The sequence below is a fragment of the Symphalangus syndactylus genome, chromosome 9, assembly GCF_028878055.3.
Source record: "Symphalangus syndactylus isolate Jambi chromosome 9, NHGRI_mSymSyn1-v2.1_pri, whole genome shotgun sequence".
Taxonomy (NCBI): Eukaryota; Metazoa; Chordata; class Mammalia; order Primates; family Hylobatidae; genus Symphalangus; species Symphalangus syndactylus.
The window spans coordinates 30,033,554-30,055,730 of NC_072431.2; the positions used below are offsets into that span (position 1 = coordinate 30,033,554).

At 55.1% G+C, this 22,177-nt stretch overlaps 2 protein-coding genes across 3 annotated transcripts; one reads left to right on the forward strand and one right to left on the reverse strand.

The window, feature by feature from the left end:
- Positions 1-50: 50 nt before the first annotated feature.
- On the forward strand, positions 51-8,729 carry IPO4 (importin 4). 2 transcript variants are annotated; one of them, XM_055291665.2, is made up of 30 exons: positions 51-252; positions 333-419; positions 549-628; positions 715-756; positions 1,176-1,305; positions 1,396-1,575; positions 1,822-1,887; positions 1,989-2,090; positions 2,177-2,260; positions 2,517-2,681; positions 2,786-2,839; positions 2,999-3,108; positions 3,401-3,509; positions 3,656-3,785; positions 3,988-4,101; positions 4,205-4,318; positions 4,533-4,653; positions 4,842-4,953; positions 5,053-5,168; positions 5,286-5,363; positions 5,440-5,497; positions 5,598-5,703; positions 5,777-5,970; positions 6,105-6,155; positions 6,544-6,669; positions 6,784-6,992; positions 7,104-7,236; positions 7,330-7,434; positions 8,190-8,259; positions 8,376-8,729. In XM_055291665.2, the coding sequence occupies exons 1-30, from the start codon at positions 184-186 to the stop codon at positions 8,504-8,506; spliced, it is 3,246 nt and encodes a 1,081-aa protein (XP_055147640.1). In that variant the 5' UTR covers positions 51-183; the 3' UTR covers positions 8,507-8,729. The 2 variants fall into 2 exon arrangements, with proteins under 2 accessions (XP_055147640.1, XP_063465392.1); XM_063609322.1 differs by having other exon boundaries at positions 96-252; positions 8,190-8,265.
- REC8 (REC8 meiotic recombination protein) lies at positions 8,694-17,439 on the reverse strand. The gene is made up of 20 exons (XM_055291675.2): positions 16,599-17,439; positions 16,356-16,497; positions 16,183-16,251; positions 15,923-16,065; positions 15,766-15,838; positions 15,553-15,673; positions 13,350-13,431; positions 12,054-12,133; positions 11,731-11,812; positions 11,570-11,600; positions 11,412-11,488; positions 11,191-11,240; positions 10,721-10,849; positions 10,270-10,336; positions 10,032-10,165; positions 9,815-9,863; positions 9,485-9,551; positions 9,218-9,349; positions 9,038-9,144; positions 8,694-8,938 (listed from the first exon to the last, which is right to left on the reverse strand). Exons 2-20 carry the CDS (start codon positions 16,409-16,411, stop codon positions 8,853-8,855), a joined length of 1,635 nt encoding a protein of 544 aa, XP_055147650.1. The 5' UTR covers positions 16,412-16,497; positions 16,599-17,439; the 3' UTR covers positions 8,694-8,852.
- Positions 17,440-22,177: the final 4,738 nt, after the last annotated feature.

The following is a 22,177-nucleotide window of genomic DNA, read 5'->3' on the forward strand; positions in this document are numbered from 1 at the left end:
CAGCCGGTGCTCAGCCTAACGGAAGTGGAGGAGCCGGACCTCTTTGTGGGAAGCGAATTGAATCACCTGGCAACCCGCGGGGCGTGCGGCAACGCCCTTTCCGCCGGAAGTGGGTGTCAAGCCTCCACGTGCTGTCCCTCCCCCTCCCCTTTTGGGCCCAGTAGCGGCGGCTCAGCTGCTGCCATGGAGCCAGCCAGGCTAGAACAGCTCCTACGGGAGCTGCTGCTGCCGGACACTGAGCGCATCCGTCGGGTACGGAGCAGGCGTAACCGGGCCAGGGCGAGCGGGAGGTTGCGGGAAAGGCCCGACTCTCACCCCTAGCTTCCCCCCAGGCCACGGAACAGCTCCAGATCGTTCTTCGGGCCCCCGCCGCTTTGCCGGCTCTCTGCGACCTGCTAGCCTCGGCGGCCGACCCCCAGGTGAGGCCCCTGACTCTCCCCTCCGAGCTTCCCACTGTGCGCCACTGGTCAAGCCCCAATATCCGCCCCCCGGCGGTCCGCTCAGCACCTTCCTGCCCGGACTCCCACGTGCTTGCTTCCTCGTCCTAGATCCGCCAGTTTGCGGCCGTGCTGACCCGCAGACGACTGAACACCCGCTGGCGACGGCTGGCGGCGGAGCAACGGGAGAGGTGGGCTGGGCCTGGGGTGGGGCGGGGCCAGGCGGAGAGTTTTCTTGGGCAGGCTGGGTACCAAACACCTGCCACCTGTGTTCCAGCCTCAAGTCCCTGATCCTGACGGCCCTGCAGAGAGAAACAGAGTAAGTACCTACCCCCTTCTCTCGGGATCTTGACGACTTTGTCTAGGTTTCTGCCTTCCCTTTCAGCTCCAGGCTGGGACTTGTGGGGCAGGGACTTCAGTTCTAGACACAAGGTGGAGTGAGGATTTTAAGGCTGTTTTGAAGACTAAAGTTCTTGAGGAAGGGTGATGATGATCTGCCAAACCCAAGTCAGAAGAATAAGACTGAAATTCAGGCTAAGTTAGACTGAACTTACCAGATTACATGCCCGCAGTGCTGCTGGCCTCCCTCTGAGCTGCTGTCTCATGTGTCCCAACTTGGCAAAGACCCTTTGCCCACACCTCCTGAAAGTTTCTCTCCTGGCTGCCCCATTGAGCCTGGCCACTGTGTGCAGAGGAAGGTATTGGAGGGTGATTGGAGGAGATCTCTCCTGTTTGCAGGCACTGTGTGAGCCTCAGCCTGGCCCAGCTCTCAGCCACCATTTTTCGAAAGGAAGGCCTGGAGGCCTGGCCACAGCTTTTGCAGCTGCTTCAGCACAGTACCCACAGCCCCCACAGCCCAGAGAGAGAGGTACCATCACATGGTTGGCAGGAGGGAGGACCTGAGAGGTTGTAAGCTTGACCTCGTAAGCTTGCTCTCCCATCCTCTATTCTTGGACAGATGGGGCTTTTGCTGCTAAGTGTGGTGGTGACCTCCCGGCCTGAGGCCTTCCAACCCCACCACTGGGAGCTTCTTCGGCTTCTGAATGAGACTCTTGGTGAGGTGGGCTCTCCTGGGCTGCTCTTCTACTCCCTGCGCACTCTGACCACCATGGCCCCCTACCTCAGCACTGAAGATGTGGTGAGATGTGGGCCCTCGTATCTTTGACTCCCTTTCCTCATGCCTTCACGTCCTCACCAGTAAAAGTTAAAAAGCTGCTTTGGATTCTTTACCTGCGTGGCCCTTCTTGACAATTGAGAGGGGATGTTGTAGGTGGGCCTGGCTGTTATGCCCGGGCTCCTCCTCGCAATTCAGGCTGTGAGGAAGCTGCCAGCTGCTGGGGTGTGAGATTGGGCTGCATCATGCCCTCTGTGATGTGTCCCTCAGCCTCTCGCTCGGATGTTGGTGCCCAAGCTGATTATGGCCGTGCAGACTCTGATCCCCATAGATGAGGTGAGGACAGGTGGGAAGGAGCTCTGTTGGAAGGAGAGTGCAGAAGTGTCCAGCTTGGCCCACTGAAGAAGAGCATGGTAACCTTGTGCCTTGTTTGTCAGGCAAAGGCCTGTGAGGGCCTTGAGGCTTTGGATGAACTGTTGGAGTCAGAGGTGCCCGTCATCACCCCCTACCTCTCTGAAATCCTCACATTCTGCCTGGAGGTGAGCCTGGAGTGGACATGGCCCCTGCTACACGCTCTGCTGGGACTTTCCTTCCCTGTCTCTGATTTTTGTTATTCTCTGGACAGGTGGCTAGAAATGTGGCCCTGGGCGATGCGATACGCGTACGTATTCTCTGCTGCCTCACTTTCTTGGTCAAAGTCAAGAGCAAGGTGAGTGAGTGCCCATTGACACATATCACCCCACCCCCATCTCTACCCTTAGTCTCACTCCTGGGGCTTTCGGTCCATCTCAGGGTATCTAAAGTACTGTGGGGGTTCAAGCCTTGGCCGGGCCTCACCCCAGCTCCTGCCTGGGAGGTTGGGAATTTTCTATCAGACCCCTTATGGCCTGGAAGACTGGAATTTTTAATGTGAGCCCGTCCTGGGAGCAGATTCTTAGGGACACTGTTCCACCTTCTCTGTCAAGGCCTTACTGAAGAATCGTCTCCTGCCACCCTTGCTGCATACCCTTTTCCCCATTATGGCTGCTGAGCCCCCACCAGGCCAGTTGGATCCCGAGGACCAGGATTCAGAAGAGGAAGAGTTGGAGATTGAGCTGATGGGGGAGACTCCTAAGCATTTCGCTGTACAAGTGAGATGTGGGGCAGGACAGAGGGGGAAGGTGTTAGGTGGCTGTGGGACGTTGGGGAGGCAGAGATGGAGTCAAGCAAAGTAAGTCTCCCCATCCCATCTCAGGTTGTGGACATGCTGGCACTACACCTGCCCCCCGAGAAGCTCTGTCCCCAGCTGGTAAGTGTGGCTCTGTCCTTCTGGTGTCCCTACCTCCAAGTGTGCCTAGTCCCCTGAGGCCAACGACGTTTGGACCCTGGGAGGTGTGAAGGCCTCTATTGCCACAGGAATGGGCAGGCTCTCACTGGGGTTTCAGGAGCGTGCCACATGCTTCCCTAGATGCCCATGCTGGAAGAGGCCTTGCGGAGCGAGAGCCCATACCAGCGCAAAGCTGGACTCCTGGTGCTGGCCGTACTGTCTGACGGAGCTGGCGACCACATCAGGCAGAGGTATCTATTCCCCTGTCCCAGGGTGAGGCTTGCCCACAGGGAGGACCATGGCTGTCCTGGTTTACACTTGTTGTTCAAGCTTATTTATCAATAGCGTTTCCCCCCATTATCAAAAGTGTCCTGGCTTGGAAGATAAATGACTGGCTTCCCAGCTATAGGGACCAGGGGCTGCTGCCCACTCTCTGGTGACAGGAAAAGCCTTGGTTTTTCCAGGGAAAATGAAGAGAACACGTCAGCCTAGGGCTCTCAGGTGTAGCTCCTCAGCCTGTGTCCTCTTGTCTGCCCTATCCAGACTGCTGCCCCCACTGCTGCAGATCGTGTGCAAGGGCCTAGAGGACCCCTCGCAAGTTGTACGCAGTGCTGCGCTGTTTGCCCTGGGCCAGTTCTCAGAAAACCTACAGGTGAACCAGGCTGAATGTGGGAGCCACCACTTGAATGTCCCCTTCCCCTCACCTTTCATCTCTTCAAGCATCCCTGCTGCCATCGGCACTCTTGTGTGTGCCCTGCAGGTGAACCTGACTCAGGCCCTGCTTGCTCCCTCCCCCAGCCCCATATCAGCAGCTATTCAAGGGAGGTGATGCCACTGCTCCTCACCTACCTGAAGTCGGTGCCTCTTGGACACACACATCACCTAGCCAAGGCCTGCTATGCCCTGGAGAACTTCGTGGAGAATCTAGGTAGTGATGGCAGTGGGGAGCTTGGGGGAGGGGCATGAGGTGGCGGCTTTGGCTGAATGTACAGGATGTGCATCTCCCTGCATTGCTGCCTGTGGTAGGGGAAAGGGTGTGATGGTGCCACAAAGAGGTTTCCGCCTGGAGGGAGGTGGGCGTGCAGGTAGCAGACCTGGGTTGGTTGGTAGAGGAGCATCCTTTCCCATAGGGCCCAAAGTGCAGCCCTACCTTCCGGAGCTTATGGAATGCATGCTGCAGCCTCTGAGGAACCCCAGCAGTCCCCGGGCCAAGGAGCTGGCTGTGAGCGCCCTGGGAGCCATTGGTGAGGAGAGAGGCAGGAGGCAGGGATGTGGGGTTCACCCAAAGGCCCTGTGGCTGGTGGTCCCTGCCCTCTCCAGCTCTGATTCTGTCCTTCCATCCTGCAGCTATGGCTGCCCAGGCCTCGCTGCTGCCCTACTTCCCTGCCATCATGGAGCACCTGCGGGAATTCCTGTTAACAGGCCGTGAGGACCTTCAGCCTGTGCAGATCCAGAGCCTGGGTGAGTGAGAGGCTCCCAGGTGGGGCTCCCAGTGCCAGCAAAGGTCTGGTGCTCACCTGGTGTTGACAGAGATTGCCCCCACAGGAGCACGGATGTCTTCCTTCTCATCAAAGGGGTGTTTTTCATGCTGTACCAAGGGGTGGGGCCAGCCACCACCTTTGGTCCCATAGCCCACCTCCACCTCCTGGTGCTAATGGAGCCCTTGCCCCCACAGAGACACTGGGGGTGCTGGCACGAGCAGTGGGGGAGCCCATGAGGCCACTGGCTGAGGAATGCTGCCAGCTGGGTCTGGGCCTCTGCGACCAGGTAGACGACCCTGACTTGCGGCGCTGCACGTGAGTGACCCCTCACCCTGCCTCTGCCCTTGTCCCCACCCCTCCTGTCTGCCCACTGGACCCACTTGAATCCCCATCCCAGACTCCAGTCCTCTGGTTTGGACCATAGTCAGGTGTTCCCAGGCTCCCCCATCCTGTCTGGTGGTAGCAGGCAGGACCATACAGCTTCTTCTGCCTGCTTTGACCAGGTACAGCCTATTTGCAGCCTTATCGGGTCTGATGGGCGAGGGCCTGGCACCCCACTTGGAACAGATCACCACGCTCATGCTGCTGTCACTGCGTTCCACCGAGGGCATTGTGGTGAGCAGAGGGTGGGTGGGCTGGGCCAGGCCAGCCCTGCAATGGGATTTATCTCCTGGGCCCAGCTGAGCCAAAGTCCTTGCCGTGCCTCCGCTCCAGCCTCAGCATGACGGGAGCAGCTCCTTCCTTCTGTTTGACGATGAGAGTGATGGGGAAGAAGAGGAGGAGCTCATGGATGAGGATGTGGATGAAGAGGATGACTCGGAGATCTCAGGGTACGGAGGGGTGCTCTTCTGATCAGGAATCTCGACTTTGGTTTTAGACAAGGGCCTAGTACTGGATCTGCTCCTCTTGGTGCCTGATCACCACTGCCTCTCCCCATCTTACTCTAGGTACAGCGTGGAGAATGCCTTCTTCGATGAGAAGGAAGACACCTGTGCTGCCGTGGGGGAGATCTCTGTGAATACCAGGTGAGCATTCGCCCTTCCCTGGCACTGAAAACCCTGCCTGGGGGCCCCTTACCCACGGCTGTGTCTCTCTCTGTAGTGTGGCCTTCCTTCCATACATGGAAAGTGTCTTTGAAGAAGTATTTAAACTGCTGGAGGTGAGTGGGCTGGTGGGTGGAGTGGGTGGAGTTCTCAGGCTGGGGGCCCTGTGTTCACAGTGCACACAGCAGACACATCCCACCCCTCCTCATCCTGCAGTGCCCTCACCTGAATGTGCGGAAGGCAGCCCATGAGGCTCTGGGTCAGTTTTGCTGTGCACTGCACAAGGCCTGTCAAAGCTGCCCCTCGGAACCCAACACTGCTGGTGAGAAGGAGAGGCTGGGGGTTCTTGGGGAGGGACAGGGCCTGACTGGTGCTTCAGCCAATAATGTCCCCAGCTTTGCAGGCTGCCCTGGCCCGAGTGGTGCCATCCTACATGCAGGCAGTGAACAGGGAGCGGGAGCGCCAGGTGGTGATGGCCGTGCTGGAGGCCCTGACAGGGGTGCTCCGCAGCTGTGGGGCCCTCACACTGAAGCCCCCTGGGCGCCTCGCTGAGCTCTGTAGCATGCTCAAGGCTGTGCTGCAGAGGAAGGTGAGCAGGGCAGGTGGGCTTCGGGAAGGAGAGGTGCCGGGCCCGGGTTGGGGACTGGCTACAAGTCCACCCCCCTACCCCCATAAAAAGAGAAGGGGCGTGAAAGCCCCGCTAAGTTGAGCTACTTCTTGTAGACAGCCTGTCAGGATACTGACGAGGAGGAGGAAGAGGAAGATGATGATCAGGTGAGAGCCAGGGATAAAAACTGGGACCAGGCAGTCCAGGCAGTCTCCACAGGGACAGGGGTGGACAATGTATTTGGGCTTGGCCTGGGGCAGCCAGGGCCACTAAAAGAGATTGGTAATGGCCAGAGGGATACAACCCGGATCCCACTAAGCCAGTGGGAGTTCAGGGAAGGAGAGCAGTGTGGACTGGGGTGTGCTTGGAGCGATAGGCAGGAGCAGAAGAGCCAGGGGAAGAAGCTGGGTCATGGAAACACCCAGCTTGAGAGGGGCCAGCCCTATCAACCAAGGGCAGCCCCAGAGACCCCTGCAGCTGGTGGCAGAGCACGGTAGGGAGGTGTGCAGTCACTGAGCTGGCCCTAGTGCTCCAGCCCCTGACGTGGCTCCACAGGCTGAATACGACGCCATGTTGCTGGAGCACGCTGGAGAGGCCATCCCTGCCCTGGCAGCCGCGGCTGGGGGAGACTCCTTTGCCCCATTCTTTGCTGGTTTCCTGCCATTATTGGTGTGCAAGACAGTGAGTGTCCGTCTTCTGGCTTCAAGCCCTAGTCCCCTTGTGCACCTGGTGCCCACCACAGCCTTTATCCTTGGCCCAGGCTGATCTGTACTCCTTCCTGTTCTCCCCCATCAGAAACAGGGCTGCACAGTGGCAGAGAAGTCCTTTGCAGTGGGGACCTTGGCAGAGACTATTCAGGGCCTGGGTGCTGCCTCAGCCCAGTTTGTGTCTCAGCTGCTCCCTGTGCTGTTGAGCACTGCCCGAGAGGCAGACCCCGAGGTGCGAAGCAATGCCATCTTTGGGATGGGCGTGCTGGCAGAGCACGGGGGCCACCCTGCCCAGGAGTATCCTTGGCTCGAAGGAGGGGAGGGACTGGAGGTTGGGGGAGTGTCCCCAGGGCTTGCAGGTGGGCAAGGTCTACCTGAGCATGTGGCCGTTCCTTGATTGTGGACCAGACACTTCCCCAAGCTGCTGGGGCTCCTTTTTCCCCTCCTGGCGCGGGAGCGACATGATCGTGTCCGTGACAACATCTGTGGGGCACTTGCCCGCCTGTTGATGGCCAGTCCCACCAGGAAACCAGAGCCCCAGGTGAGGGAGGGAGACATCAGGCAGGGCTTGGAAGCTGAGGAGGGAGGGTGGTGGAGGGCAGGGCAGGTTGGCCTGAGACATTTGTGTGCCCAGGTGCTGGCTGCCCTACTGCATGCCCTGCCACTGAAGGAGGACTTGGAGGAGTGGGTCACCATTGGGCGCCTCTTCAGCTTCCTGTACCAGAGCAGCCCTGACCAGGTAACCTTGCTGCTGGCAGCCCTCAGAGGGGAGTGTGCCGTTCCACTCAGTGATAGGCACTGTCTGCTGATGAGGCTCGGGAGCTCCAGGCTGTCAGTTGCACCTGATGCAAGGTGACAGTTTCAGCTGTTCTTTTGATACTCCCTGCACCATTTCTTATTTGTCTGCAAGGATTGGCAGCCAGTCCTGTGATGGGACAGGAGGGACTTCCTCTCTCCACATAGCATTTTTCCTGAGGAAGCTCCATTTCTACCCTTTGGTCTGAGCCAGAAGTTGCAGTTTTCCTAGGCTGCTTTCCTAAACCAAGGCCCTTTCAAACTGTGCTCTGTGGAGCCCAGGGTCCCTCTGGGCCACCACACCATGCATTTCAATCAGATCAGCTCTGCTCTCTGAAGAGATTTTGCCTGTACCAAGTAGCTAGGTTTGGAGTCATGTCCGAGTGTTTGTGTCACCCTTGTCTTATACCTTTAGAGACTGTTGTGTAGGTGGAGCTCCTGAGTGTCTGGGTTTCTTTTGGTCTTGAGGCTATGACTTTAATTATCTTGTCCCACATCCCCCATTCCCTCCAAAAAAGAGTCATTACCACCAAGTTTCATTGGTTCTTCTCATGTTCATAGTTGTCTTGGATGCCTGTGAATCAGTACCAGGTGCAACCACCCCCCTGATAAGAGACTCTGCCACTCCTTGGTCCTGACCACCCGCCTAGACCTGGGGTCTGGGGCTGCTGCCCTGAGTCAGCCACTCTTTCCTCACAGGTTATAGATGTGGCCCCCGAGCTTTTGCGTATCTGCAGCCTCATTCTGGCTGACAACAAGATCCCACCAGGTGAGGGTAGGAGTCATGGGAAGGGGCTTCGGAGAGGCTGGGAGTGGCAAGGCTCAGAGGGCCTGGGGCAGCGAGGCTTTAGGGCCCCTGACCTTTCTCCCTCCCTCTCCACCCAGACACCAAGGCCGCACTGTTGCTGCTCCTGACGTTCCTGGCCAAACAGCACGCCGACAGCTTTCAAGCAGCTCTGGGCTCACTGCCTGTTGACAAGGCTCAGGAGCTCCAGGCTGAACTGGGCCTCTCCTAGACTGCAGGCTGCAGCCAGTCCAGAGAGAATAGAGCCTGCCCAGGCCTTAAGACCACCTCTCAGCCCAGTTCAGTTCTGCCTTACCAAAGATTCTGAGACTCATACCCATTTGGAGCCAGCCCCACTTGCTGCCTTATAGGGCTGTCCCTGAGGCTGGATCTGTTACAAATGAGTCATGACATCGTACTGTAATAAAAGCAGCTTGTTTTCTGCTTGAACAATAGCTCTGAGAACAAGAAGGCTGGAAATGCATATTCAGAAATGAGGTAAGCAGGACCCAGTGAGGCACGACGTGGTGTACTAGAAGTGGCTGGTTTCCTGGCAGCTTTGTAAATGGACTCTAACCTTAGTAGAATCTGGGCCCCGGCTGGATCAGAAGGCGACCATATGGCTCTTCTTGTTTCACGTGAAGAATCTGTTGCGCTGAGAGCACTGGTCAGGAGGGGAGGAGAGGGCAGGTCGGGGGAGTCCCTGTACAGGCCTCTGGTCTGTGTGTCCCTGCCCCCCACACACACACATGCATACACTCACCCAGGAGCAGGTAGAAGACCCGGGCAGCCATCCTGCGGGGGCTGAGAGGTGACACCAGGCTGCTGAAGTCGGGCTCCCTGTTAGCCTGCAGCTCCCGTGCCACTGCCCTATAGGGATCAAGAACCATTAGCAGAGGCTTCAGCCCAGGTCTATCCCATCAAGGTGCCACCTCCCTGGTACCTGTGCACAGCTTCCAGTGAGAGCAGCTCGAGCTCTGGGGGCAGCACCAAAGGCATCTCCATGGGCACCTCAGGGAGTTCAGGCACCACGGGCAGTGCAGGAAGTTCTGGCTGCTCCACCTCAGCCCAGGCCCTAGGAGAACATGAGAGTAAGAGTAGGGAAGGTGGCAGCTGTGACAGTGACAAGGGGCATACCCATCCCAGCAGCTGTTTCCACCACCTGGCCAAGGGCTGTCGGCCCTGGCTCTCACAGAGCCTGGCCACTTACCACCGTTCTTCTGGTGGGATAAGGCTGATGCGGGTCTTCTCCTCTTCAGCTGCCTCTAGGGAGATCTCTGTTGGGGGAGGAAAGGCGCTGGTGGGTGTCTGCTTGGGTGGTAGTTAGGGCCTTGTGGCCACCTGGTGTAAGTAGATGGCAGAGCCGTGCAGTGACTTGTTAAAAGCACATAGGTGGGAGAGCTGAGGAGGACCAGTCCGTGCTTCCTTATGTCACACACACACGCCTTCACTCATGAAACAGCTTCAGCAGTTGGGATACTAGTTTCCTGGGACAGTGGTTAGGGTGTGGTCCCACTGCCTCTCTTCTCTAGGTGCTTACCTGGAGACACCATAAGGGGAACACTGGGCTCCAGGGCCTCCCTCGGGACCTGGGGATGGGAGAAGCAGAACTAAGACCCCAAGCATCTGGGACTTGGGCCTCAGAAGGCACAAGGCCAATGAGCCTGTGCTGTTGGCTCTCATAGCAGGAGAGGGCAGCCAGCTGGTCAGGCAGACCCTGGCACTGGGGCGATACAGTAAACAGGTGGTGCAGTTACCTCGATCTCACTCGGAACTTCAATCTTTCTCCTTTCCTCCTCAGCCTCCTCAGGCAGCTCTCGTCTGAGGGCTTTTGGGGGTGGCTGGGCACAATGGGTCCAGAGACCCAGTAGTTCAGGGGGTAGCCAGCCAGCTGTGGACAAGAGGGTAGTAGGCACAGGGTTTGAGGCGTGAGGAGCACCAGGAATGAGGAATTGGTTTTGAGGATACTTTGTGCCCAACCCCCGCCATTCTTACAGAGAGTTGGGGTTCTGAACAACTCCGCAGGGCCTGTGATGGTCCTCTCGGGAGGCTGCACCATGGGCTGTGTGGTGGGGGAAAGTCAGAAGCCCCATTATAAAGCAGCCACTCCTCAGGGCCCCTTTGCCTCTTTGCAATGCACTGTTCTGGGGCTTCTGGACTTCCCCAGCTTTTGGGCTCATGACCCTGCCTGCCCTGCTTATTGCTAAAAGAAGGACTTTTTAACCTGGTGCCCATGTGTATGACAGGTGGGGTCACTAAAGGAGCATGAAGAGTTGTATATGTGCAAACCCACATCGCCTGCATTTTCTGGAGAATGGAGGAGATTTTTCATCAAGTTCCCAATCCTCCCCCCACCCACCTGAGGAGTTTAGAAGGCTCAGCCTGCATGTGCCCCTGGTCATCTTTGCCTCCCTCCCTTCCCCGGCAAAGCCTGGGCTGCACTCACACATTCCCAGCAGTGGGCTCTGGTTTGCAGTTGTTCCCGGAATTTCTCCCGGGAGATCTGAGTCTCCTTGTCCCAGAATAGTAACCGGCGACGACGGCGGCGGCGAGGAGGTGGGGGGACTGGGGGCCTCTGTTGAGTGGGGAGGGCAGGTAGGGGCAAGGCTGTCCATTACTCCTTTTCCTGTCATTCTGGTGGACTGCTAACAGGACCCCACACCCCACCCCTAGAGGAACCTGGGTAGAGGGCTTGTGTGGGGTCTCCATGCACTTGAGCAGCTCATACCTTGCATACGGGTACCCATCTGGGAAGTGCAGGCCAGATACGATGGGGCGTAGAAAGGGGCGTCTTTTATCATCTGCACTAAGGACCCCTGTAAGCTAGCAGTGGCCCTGGGCTTGGGGAGGCAGTCCTTGCGGGGGAGGGCAAAGAGGAGGAGGAGGAGGAGGAGGATTAGAAGGGATGCTACTCACCTCTGGGCTGGGTGGGGCTGGCAGACGCAGCTCCTCCGGGGGGGTCACCTCTGCAACAACACCCAAGGTTGTGGCTCTGTCCCATAGCCCCTTACCCCTTGCAGAATGCCAGGGCAAGAAACTGCAGGGGCCTCCCTTTAGCAAGTTGGGATATAAAGCCCTTGTCTGCAGCAGTATCCAGGTACTCCCAGAAAAGCCCCTGGGGCATGTTGGGCACTCACCCATGAGTAGGGCCTCAGGCTCCCAGCCTATCAGCCTCAGCTCCTCAGGGCCCAGTGCCTCTTCTATTCCTTCCACCCTGAGGGGAAATGGGCAAGAGAAATGAGGAGACCCTTCCCAGCACCGACACCCTACCTGGTCTAGGAATTCTTGTCCTTACTCTGCAGGAGCTGGAGGTGGGAGCCGCGGGACTGTGGAGAGAGAATCAGAGTTCAGAGGACAGAAAAGGAGAAATGGGAGCATTGCCCAGTCCCAGACTGCCCACGCCAGGGGTCTGACTATCCAGCTCCAGGCGGGCCCTATGCTGCCGGAGACACCTACTTTCTAACAAGACAGCTTCCTCTTCCTCTGCGATCAGCAGGTCCAGTTCTCGGCGGCTGACCTCTGGGAGCTCCCTTTCACCCTGTCCAGAGAGGAAGAGCAAGGGGAGGGGATTCAATAACATTTCTGAAAAAGGCAAGTGGATCCAGGAGAGTGGATCCCAGAAGCATGCCACAGGGCCAGGTTCAAGGAAACCACTGGGTGCTCAAGTGCCAGGGACAGAGAATAGGGAAATGGAGACAGAAAAGGCAGGACTCTGGGGACAGAGAGAAGTAGCTGCAAGGGGGCTGGACCTCAGGCCCTATGTACAGGGGACAACTCACCTCAATCGGCAGGATCCGTATCGGCTCTGCCTCCAGGAGCGTGATGGCCTCAGGTGGCAGCACAGTGACCGGAATCCTTTCTGGAGGGACAGGAGAGTCACCAGCCTCTCTGCTTCTTTCCAAATTCCCACAGCCATGCAGTTAAGGAAAAGCATGGACTCTGAAGTCAAGGTAACCTGGATTCTAATCAGACCCAGGCTAATCTCTGGCATCCTGACCCTGGGTACACTGCTTAACCACTGTGAGCCTCACTTTCCTCATCGGTAAAGGGGAGGCTGGACGAAGTGGCTCACACCTGTAATCCCAACACTTTGGATCGCTTGAGCCCAGGAGTTGGAGGCCAGCCTGGGCAACATGGCGAGACCCTATCTCTACAAAAAATTTAAAAACTAGCCAGGTGTGGTGGTTTATCCCTGTGGTCCCAGCTACTCTGGAGGCTGAGGTGGGAGGATTGCTTGAGCCCTGGAGGTCAAGGCTGCATGACCTATGATCATCATACCACTGCACTCCAGCCTGGGAAAAAAAGAAAAAAAAAAAAAAAGCCAAGTGTCGTGGCTCACGCCTGTAATCCCAGCACTTTGGGAGGCTGAGGCGGATGGATCAACTGAGGTCAGAAGTTTGAGACCAGCCTGGCCAACATGGCAAAAACCCATCTCTACTAAAAATACGAAAATTAGCTGGGCGTGGTGGTGCATGCCTGTAATCCCATCTACTAGGAGGGAGAATTGCTTGAATCCGGGAGGCAGAGGTTGCAGTGAGCCTAAAGTGCACCATTGTACTCCAGCCTGGGCTACAGAGTGATACCCCATCTCTCAAAAAAAAAAAAAAAAAAAAACAAAACAAGGATAAGAAATCTGACCTCAGAGGACTCTTGTGAGGTACTGATGAGGTTACACACATAAACTGCCCCTCGCCAGGCGCAGTGGCTCACACCTGTAATCCCAGCACTTTGTGAGGCCAAGGCAGGCAGATCACCTGAGGTCAGGAATTTGAGACCAGCCTGGCCAACATGGCGAAACCCCATCTCTACTAAAAATACAAAAATTAGCCGGGCGTGGTGGTGCACGTCTGTAATCCCAGCTACTAGGGAGGCTGAGGTGGGAGAATTGCTTGCAGTGAGCCGAGATGGCGCCACTGCACTCTAGCCTGGGCGACAGAGTGAGACTCCACCTCAAAAAAAAAAAAAAAAAAAAAGTGCCCCTCACAGGGCCTGGCTCTTAAGCTCAAAAATGGTCATTTCTACAGCTCTTGGGCCTGCCTATGCCTCTCACCAGAAAGAAGGTTCTCTCTGCTGACCTGGCTTCCTGGGCTCTGCAGGGACTTCAGGAGGGATCTCTTCAACTCTCTCTGGGGCTGCAGCCTCTAAGAGGTGTCGAATCTTTGGGGAGGGATTGGAAACAAAAGATAGGGTTCAGCTTCAGCCCCCTGCTTTCCCACTTTTCACAGCCTTCTTCAACAATGCACGGTAATCTCCTTTTATGCCTAATTCTTGTTGCATTGACATCAGCTTGCAGTAAACTCACCCGCTATCTGGCCTCCTTTCCCCAGTTCCTGTTCTCACCTCCCTCCCCAACCCATACCCCAGTTATCTAGCCCTCATCAATTTGTGCAAGAAGGCCGGGTGCAGTGGCTCACATCTGTAATCCCAGCACTTTGGGAGGCTGAGGTGGGTGGATCACTTGACATCAGGAGTTTGAGACCAGCCTGGCCAACATCGTGAAACCCCATTTCTACTAAAAATACAAAAATTAGCCGGGCTTGGTGGCAGTGCCTGTAATTCCAGCTACTTGAGAGGCGGAGACAGGAGAATTGCTTGAAACTGGGAAGCAGATTGCAGTGAGCTGAGATTGAGCCACTGCACTCCAGCCTGGGCGACAGAGCAAGACTCCGTCTCAAAAAAAAAAAAAAAATTGTGCAAGAAGCAGTGCATCATTATCCTTGTCAAGTGTTGCGGTTGACAGAGGTGAACAGAAAAGATTCTTGATCTTAAGGAAGTCTAGTGGGGAGACAAGGTTGTATGTAACCCTACAAGAGTCAAGGCAAAGGGTAAAACAAGGCCCTAGCAAAATGCTGAGTTCCCAAACTGCATTTGGTTCCGGCTAAGACTGGGATAAATATTTCATAGAGAAGGGCAGCATTTGAGCCAGGTCTGTAAGAATTTGTAGAACCGGACTTGTAGAGGATGAGGGGTGACCTTTATGGGCTAGGGAAACAGCACAAGCAAAGATGTGAATGTGGCATCATTGAGGCATAAGGGCCAAACTAGTGTTTAGGAGCCACAGATGCCCAGAGGACCGAGAGAGAAGCCTGGGGGTGACTAGTTCTAAACTGGGGTATGGCCGGGCACCGTGGTTCACACCTGTAATCCCAGCACTTTGGGAGGCCGAGGCGGGTGGATCACCTGAGGTCAGGAGTTCAAGACCAGCCTGACCAACATGGTGAAACCCCGTCTCTAGTAAAGATACAAAAATTAGCCGGGCATGGTGGCAGGCACCTGTAATCCCAGCTATTCGGGAGGCTGAGGCAGGAGAATCGCTTGACCAGAGGAAGCGGAGGTTGAAGTGAGCCAAGATCACGCCACTGCACTCCAGCCTGGGTGACAGAGACTCCATCTCAAAAAGTAATAATAATAGGCCAGGCGCGATGGCTCACGCCTGTAATCCTAGCACTCTGGAAAGCCAGGGTGGGTGGATCACCTGAGGTCAGCAGTTCGAGACCAGCCTGGCCAATATGGCAAAACCCTAAAAATATTGGGCCAGGCTCTGTGGCTCATGTCTGTAATCCCAGCACTTCAGGAGGACGAGACGGGCAGATCATGAGGTCGGGGTTCGAAACCAGCCTGGCCAGCATGGTGAAACCCTGTCTCAACTAAAAATACAAAATCAGTTGGGCATGGTGGCGAATGCCTGTAGTCCCAGTTACTCGGGAGGCTGAGGCAGGAGAATCGCTTGAACCGGGGAGGTGGAGGTTGCAGTAAGCTGAGATCGTGCCACTGCACTCCAGTCTGGGCCACAGAGCAAGATCCTGTCTCAAAAATAATAATAATAATAGTAATAAAATTAAAAAATAAATGGGGCATGGAGAGCCCCAAATGCTAGTAATCTGTTTGCAGCAGGAGCCACTGTTCAAATGGGGAACCGAGGAAGGGGGTGACATTAAGCTGTATGAGTATTGGGAATAGATGGAGGAGGACAGGGGTAAGAAAGCCCAGTGCAGAGAGATGAGAGCCTGGATTAGGGCCTCTGCAGTGAAAACAGTGTAGAGACAAGTGGGGACAGGAGCTGCCTCCAGTGGGGAAACCGTCTGATCAGATTGGCCCCGAGTAGGTAAGTACAGGGGGCTTCGCCTGGATGGGTCCACTTAGGCAGTCCCCCTGCACCATCTCCTGTTCGAGAGAGCTGTGGCAAGCTTCCTTCCCCAACCCCAATGTCAAAGTGACATAGGGACAGCACTCCCCTTCTGCATTGCCAATTCATGAGTCTTGGGGAATGAGCCCTACCTGAGGGATATCGAAAGGACTAGGAAGTCTGGGATCCACAGACATCATCCCGAAAAAGGGATCTGGAGCATCTTCTAAGGTCTCCATCATGGCCAGCTGGTTAGGAAGCAGCAGGCTGGGTCTGGGAGAGAATGTAGGCCATCAAGGACTGAGGCTGAGCTAGGCTGAGGCCAAGCTAGCAGGTGTTCCATCAAAAGCCCAGGGCACACTCACAGCTCAGGCTCCATATCTATTCGGATCTGCAGCTGGGCACGGTGGAGGCGCTCCAAGATGTGCTGGATGTCCTCTGTGGGCAGGGAGAGCGAGGTAGACAGCCAGCTTAGCAGACAGCTGCTCAGCCCGCCCCACCTTTGAGGGTGCCCAGCCTTACCCACGAGGTACTGGCATTGTTGAGAATAGACGCGGATCACACCGATCTGAAGTTGGGCTGAGAGATAGAGGGAGAAGCGGGGCCGCGGCAGGCCGGGCTGCGGGGGTTGCACTCGTACCAGCACGTAATTGAGGATTTCCTCGCTGGGGAACAATGCGCCCTGATTACCGCTGCGCCCAGGACTGGACCCACAGCCTTGCCCACCCCGTCCGCCAACTCACGCCCCGCACCAGGCCCTCTTTCCCTTTTCTGGGCCTTACCAGGTCTTCACCACATTCACCCTCAGGTATTCGCGCTTCACCAACCGGCTGCCGCGCGTCGCCGCCAGCCTGAAGTGGGTGGGGAAGGTGGGAGAATGGGGATGGAGGGGGAGCTGTCAGGCTGGGATCCCGGCCAGCGTCCCCCATCGCGCGCCAACGGGCCCCGCCCTTACCAGATGGTGGCGAAGCAGCCAGTGTGGCGCTGAAGCACGTGGGGATAGTAGAACATCGTCCCTCTGGTCTTTCACCCTCGATTCCACCAGCTCCCCGTTCGAATCTGAGTCGGAATTCTTTAGGGCACAGAATTCCCAACACCTTGGAGAGAAGTCAGGATTTGGACTTCTCTGGTGGCAAGGTGGGTGCACCCAGAAAGCCAAGTTAATGAGGCAACGAACAATGGGCAGATACACGATTACCGGGATAACTGAGACGCAGGAGATGGGCGCCCCTCTCTGTGGACCCTCAGTGGATCCGCACGCCGCGTGATGCGTCAAACTTGAGCCTTCTGGGTTGGGTTCCAGGTTGGAGATGCAGAGCTCCGAGGGGACGCCCGGGCCGGAATCCAGAGCAGGTCCCAAGGGAGCACGGTGTCCTCCACAACAGGCCTCGGTCCTCGAGCGCTGGGAGCGATGTCAGGCCCCTGGGCCGCCTCCTGCAGGACTAGATCGCACCGCAGGAAGCGCGCACTCCGGAACCCCGCACCTCGCTCCTCATTAGATGGCGGCTTTTGCCATGACAGCCAATGGGGAACGGGGATCGGGTCGGGAGCGCCAAGTGTCCTGGCAACAGGGTCTCCCGAGGCAGTCAGCAAACCAATAATAAAGACTCTGCGCGCCGCTGGGGTCCATTGTGAGGTGTTCCGACCAATGGGCTCCGGTTCTCGCCTCTAGTAACAAGCGCCCCTTCCTTGACCAATGAGCGCATCCCCGTCGCTCCCCCGCCGTGAGCCTGGCAACAAGGGCGCCTCAATTGGTAGGGGAGGTCGGGTCACCCCGGGGGCAACTGTGCTGGGCCTCTTCCAGGCGCCAAGATGTACCTTGCACGGCGCCTGACCTGAGGTTAGACCCCGCCCTTCCCCCAATCCACAAACTCCGACTTTGTTTCCAACTAGGGGGTGTCGTGTGCTGCAGAGGTAGAAAGATGTGAGATGAGGCCGGGCGCAGTGGCTCACGCCTGTAATCCTAGCACTTTGGGAGGCCGAGGCGGGCGGATCATGAGGTTAGGAGTTCGAGACCAGCCTGACCAACATGGTGAAACCCCGTCTCTACTAAAAATGCAAAAATTAGCTGGGCGTGGTGGCACGCGCCTGTAATCCCAGCTACTAGGGAGGCTGAGGCAGGATAATGTTTGAACCTGGGAGGCGGAGGTTGCAGTGAGCCGAGATCGTGCAGCTCCACTCCAGCCTGGGCAAGAGAGCAAGACTCCGTCTCAAAAAAAAAAAAAGTTGTGAGATGATGGCCTTGGAGCCACCACCACAGGTCAATGAGGAAGAAGTCAATTTTTTTTTTTTTTTTTGAGATGGAGTCTCTCACTATTGCCCAGGCTGGAGTGCAGTGGCGCTATCTCGGCAATCTCGGCTCACTGCATCCTCCGCCCCCCATCCCCTCCTGTTCAAGCGATTCTCATGTCTCGGCCTCCTGAGTAGCTGAGATTACAGGCACCCTCCATCACACCCAACTAATTTTTGCATTTTTAGAAGAGACGGGATTTCACTATGTTGGCCAGGCTGGTTTCTTTTCTTTTTGAGACGGAGTTTCACTCTGTCACCCAGGCTGGAGTGCAGTGGCGCTATCTCGGCAGTCTCAGCTCACTGCAACCTCCGCCTTCCGGGTGCAAGGGATTCTCCTGCCTCAGCCTCCCGAGTAGCTGGGATTACAGGCGCCCACCACCACACCCGGCTAAATTTTGTATTTTTTAGTAGAGACAGGGGTTTCACCATGTTGGCCAGGCTGGTCTTGAACTCCTGACCTCAGGTGATCTGCCTGCCTTGGCCTCCCAAAGTGCTGGGATTACAGGTGTGAGCCACTGTGCCCCAGCTGAAGAAGTCAGTCTTACACGAAACTCCGAAAGGACTTACTGGCATCACTTCCTAAATCTGAACAACTTAGGTTATGGGCACGCCACATGTGGTCCTTTCCCAGCTGTCAGTGTTCTCCCGGCTGAAATAGACTTTAGCTTTTTTGGATGCAGCACATACTTCCTAGCCTGGAAAAGCCATATTCTCAAGCAATTATTTGTGTAAATTTAACAGGTATGGTTGTAATAACAAATAACCCTTGTCCCTATGCCTCCTACCTTTGCACAGCCATTTCTTTGGCCTAGAATGCCCTTCTCTGCCTTGACTCCAGGGCATGCTTCTTCCTAAGACTTATCTCTTACTGCAGCTGAGCTGACCCTGTCTTCTTATAGTCCCCTTCAATTTGGGAGCTTTTTTTTTTTTTTTTTTTTTTTCTGAAATGGAATTTTGCTCTGGTCGCCCAGGCTGGAGTGCAATGGACCATCTTGGCTCACTGCAACCTCCGCCTCCTGGGTTCAAGCAATTCTCCTACCTAAGCCGCCTAAGTAGCTGGGACTACAGGCGTGTGCCACTACGCCCGGCTAATTTTTTTGTATTTTTAGTAGAGACGGGGTTTCACCATGTTGGCCAGGCTGGTCTCAAACACCTGACCTCAGGTGACACCCGCCTCGGCCTCTCAAATTACATGCCTATAGTCACAGCTACTCAGAAGTCTGAGATAGGAGGATCGATTGGGCCGAAGGTCGAGGCTGCAGTGAGCCATGACTGTACCACTGTGCTCCAGCATGGGCGATTCTGTCTTAAAAAAAAAAGAAAGAAAGAAAGAAAGAAAGAAAAGAAAGAAAAGAAAGACATACATGAAGTGGCCATAAGTGCTATGAAGAAAATGAGGCAGCATAGGAGGATAGAATAATGACGGCTGCTATTTAGGGAGGGTACTCAGGGAAGCCTTGCCCCCTCTCTTAAGAGATAAAATTTGAAGAAAGTGGGTAAGTCATGTGCCTACCTGAAGGAAGAGTAATTTGGACAAAAGAACCAGCACATGCAAAGACCCTGAGGTAGAAATGTGTTTGGTGGGTTCAAGGAGCCTGGAGCAAAGTGACAGAGGAAGAATGGCAAGGGGCGAGAGAGAGAGAGGAGGGCAGGGTCACATCACAGGACCTCAGAGGTCCTCATGGGGATTTGGGCTTTTACCCTGGGTGATTTGGGACCCAGTGGAAGGTTCTGAGCAGAGGAGTGACATGATCAGAATTATTTGTGAAAAGGATCTCTACTGTGTTGAGAATAGCTTAAGGTAGACACGAGTGGAAACAGATGTGAAGGAAGCAGAGGAGGAGACATGAGAGATGGTGGTAGTTTGTTCCAAAGTGTTGCTGATGGAAACAGAGAGAAGTGGTCAGACCCTGGATACATATTGAAGGAATAGCAAGCGACAGGATTTGCTGATGAATTGGATGTGGGGTATGATAGAAAATGGAAGGAGGCCAGGTATGGTAGCTCACACCTGTAATCCCAGCACTTTAGGAGGTCAAGTAGTTGGGACTATAGGCGCACACCACCACACCTGGCTTTTTTTTTTTTTTTCACTTTTTTTTTTGAGATGGAGTTTCGCTCTTATTGCCCAGGCTTGGAATGCAATGGCACGATCTTGGCTCACTGCAACCTCTGCCTCCTGGGTTCAAGCGATTCTCCTGCCTCAGCCTCCCAAGTAGCTGGGATTATAGGCATGTGCTACCATGCCCAGCTAATTTTTTTTATATTTTTAGTAGAGACGGGGTTTCACCATATTGATCAGGCTGGTCTCGAACTTCTGACCTCAAGTGATCCACCCACCTGGGCCTTTCAAAGTGCAAGGATTACAGGTGTGAGCCACCATGCCTGGCCTCACCTGGCGCATTTTTAAGAATTTTGGGGAGCCAGGCGCGGTGGCTCACGCCTGTAATCCCAGCACTTTGGGAAGCTGAGGTGGGCAGATCACCTGAAGTCAGGAGTTCAACACCAGCCTGGCCAACATGGTGAAACCCTGTCTCTACTAAAAATACAAAAATTAGCCTGGCATGGTAGCGCGCACCTGTAATCCCAGATACTCAGGAGGCTGAGGCAGGAGGATCACTTGAACCCAGGAGGTGGAGGTTGCAGTGAGCCAAGATTGCACTACTGCACTCCAGCCTGGGCGACAGAGTGAGACTCTGTCTCAGAAAAAAAAAAAAAAAAAAAAGAATTTTTTGTAGAGGTAGGGTTTCACTGTCACCCAGGCTAGTCTCAAACTCCTGGGCTAAGGCAATCTTCTCACTTCGATCTCCCAAAGTGCCAAGATTACAGACATAAACCACTACGCCCAGCCGAAAAAAAAAATTTTTTTTTTTTTTTTTGAGACGGAGTTTCACTCTTGTTGCCCAGGCTGGAGTGCAGTGGTGCGATCTTGGCTCACTGCAAGCTCCGCCTCCTGGGTTTAAGTGATTCTCCTGCCTCAGGCTCCCAAATAGCTGGGATTACAGGTGTCTACCACCACACCTGGCTAATTTTTTGTATTTTTAGTAGAGACGGGGTTTCACCATGTTGGCCAGGCTGGTCTCAAACTCCTGACCTCAGGTGATCCACCCACCTCGGCCTCTCAAATTACTGGGATTACAGGTGTGAGCCACAACACCCAGCCAAGTTTCTGTTTTTAATCAAAATAAAATAAAATGGAAGTCAAGGAGATAATTTAGACCTTGTACAAAGAAGGTCCAGGAACGATTTCATCACATTGCATCACATTGAGGGCACAACAGGGTTTGTACACCTCTGCACTCAGTACCTCATTTCTTCACTGCTAGTGCAGAGAATGTCTAGGCGCTTGGCTTCCCAGGGGGATGATGGACAAGACTGAAGGGAAGAAGGGAGGTCCATGGAGGCAGGGAGGCTCAAAGGCAGCACTGAAGCTTGTCAAATGAGGCAGCAAGAAGGTCCTAGGAGGACTTAGGCATCCAGATTTGATCATGTGTGTGGGCCATTGAGGGCTGAAGAGTGAAATGACAGGAGGAAGTCTGGAGAGCTAAGCTGGTGTCATATGCAGGAAGAAAGAAGCTGAAGGCTGTGGCCCGGGTTGGAACTAGTTTGCTGGAAATGAGTGTACAAAAAAGTAGGTGACAAGTGGCCTTGTGGTGAAGGAAAAACTTCCAGTTTGGTAGTAAGATGAACATGGGGGAAAGGGAAAGGAGTGTCAGCCAATTTGGAGCCCTCAAGTCTCATGAACAGCATGACATGGCAGTCTAGGCCGGAGTGCTTTTTTTTTTTTTTAAATCTTGAGACAGAGTCTTGTTCTTGTTGCCCAGGCTGGAGTACAATAGCACGATCTTGGCTCACTGCAACCTCTGCCTCCCGAGTTCAAGCGATTCTCCTGCCTCAGCCTCCCAAGTAGCTGATGTTACAGGTGCCCACCACCACGCCTGGCTAATTTTTGTATTTTTAGAAGAGACGGGGTTTCACCATGTTGGCCAGGCTGGTCTCAAACTCCTGATCTCAAGTGATCCACCCACCTTGGCCTCCCAAAGTGCTGGGATTATAGGCGTGAGCCACTGCGCCCAGCCAGCCAGAGTGTCTTTTATGGGGCTTAGAGCAAGGAATCCAGTTTGGGAGTACCCTGTTGGGGTGACAGTGAAATTTGTGCTGGAGGAAGAGGTGCCAGTAACAGCAGGTACAGGTTCAGCAACTCTTCTGACTCCTCTGTTCTCAGGCCCCAGGGCCTCTAGACCATAGTTTCAGGTCACCCTCAAGTGTCTCCTCTTCATTTAGACCTCCAGTCTAACTAACCTCAGGCCCAATGTTGGGGCCTTCTAGCAAGAACTGTGGAGCCCAGACTTTACCATGTGAAGTTGGTGGCTATAGTGCCTGGCTGAAGGCTTGGTGCCCAACCCACACCCTAATCTTATCTGCCCAGAGGGTACCTCTGTAGAGTGCCAGGCCCAGGACCCACAGGGCCCAGGCAGCATCTTA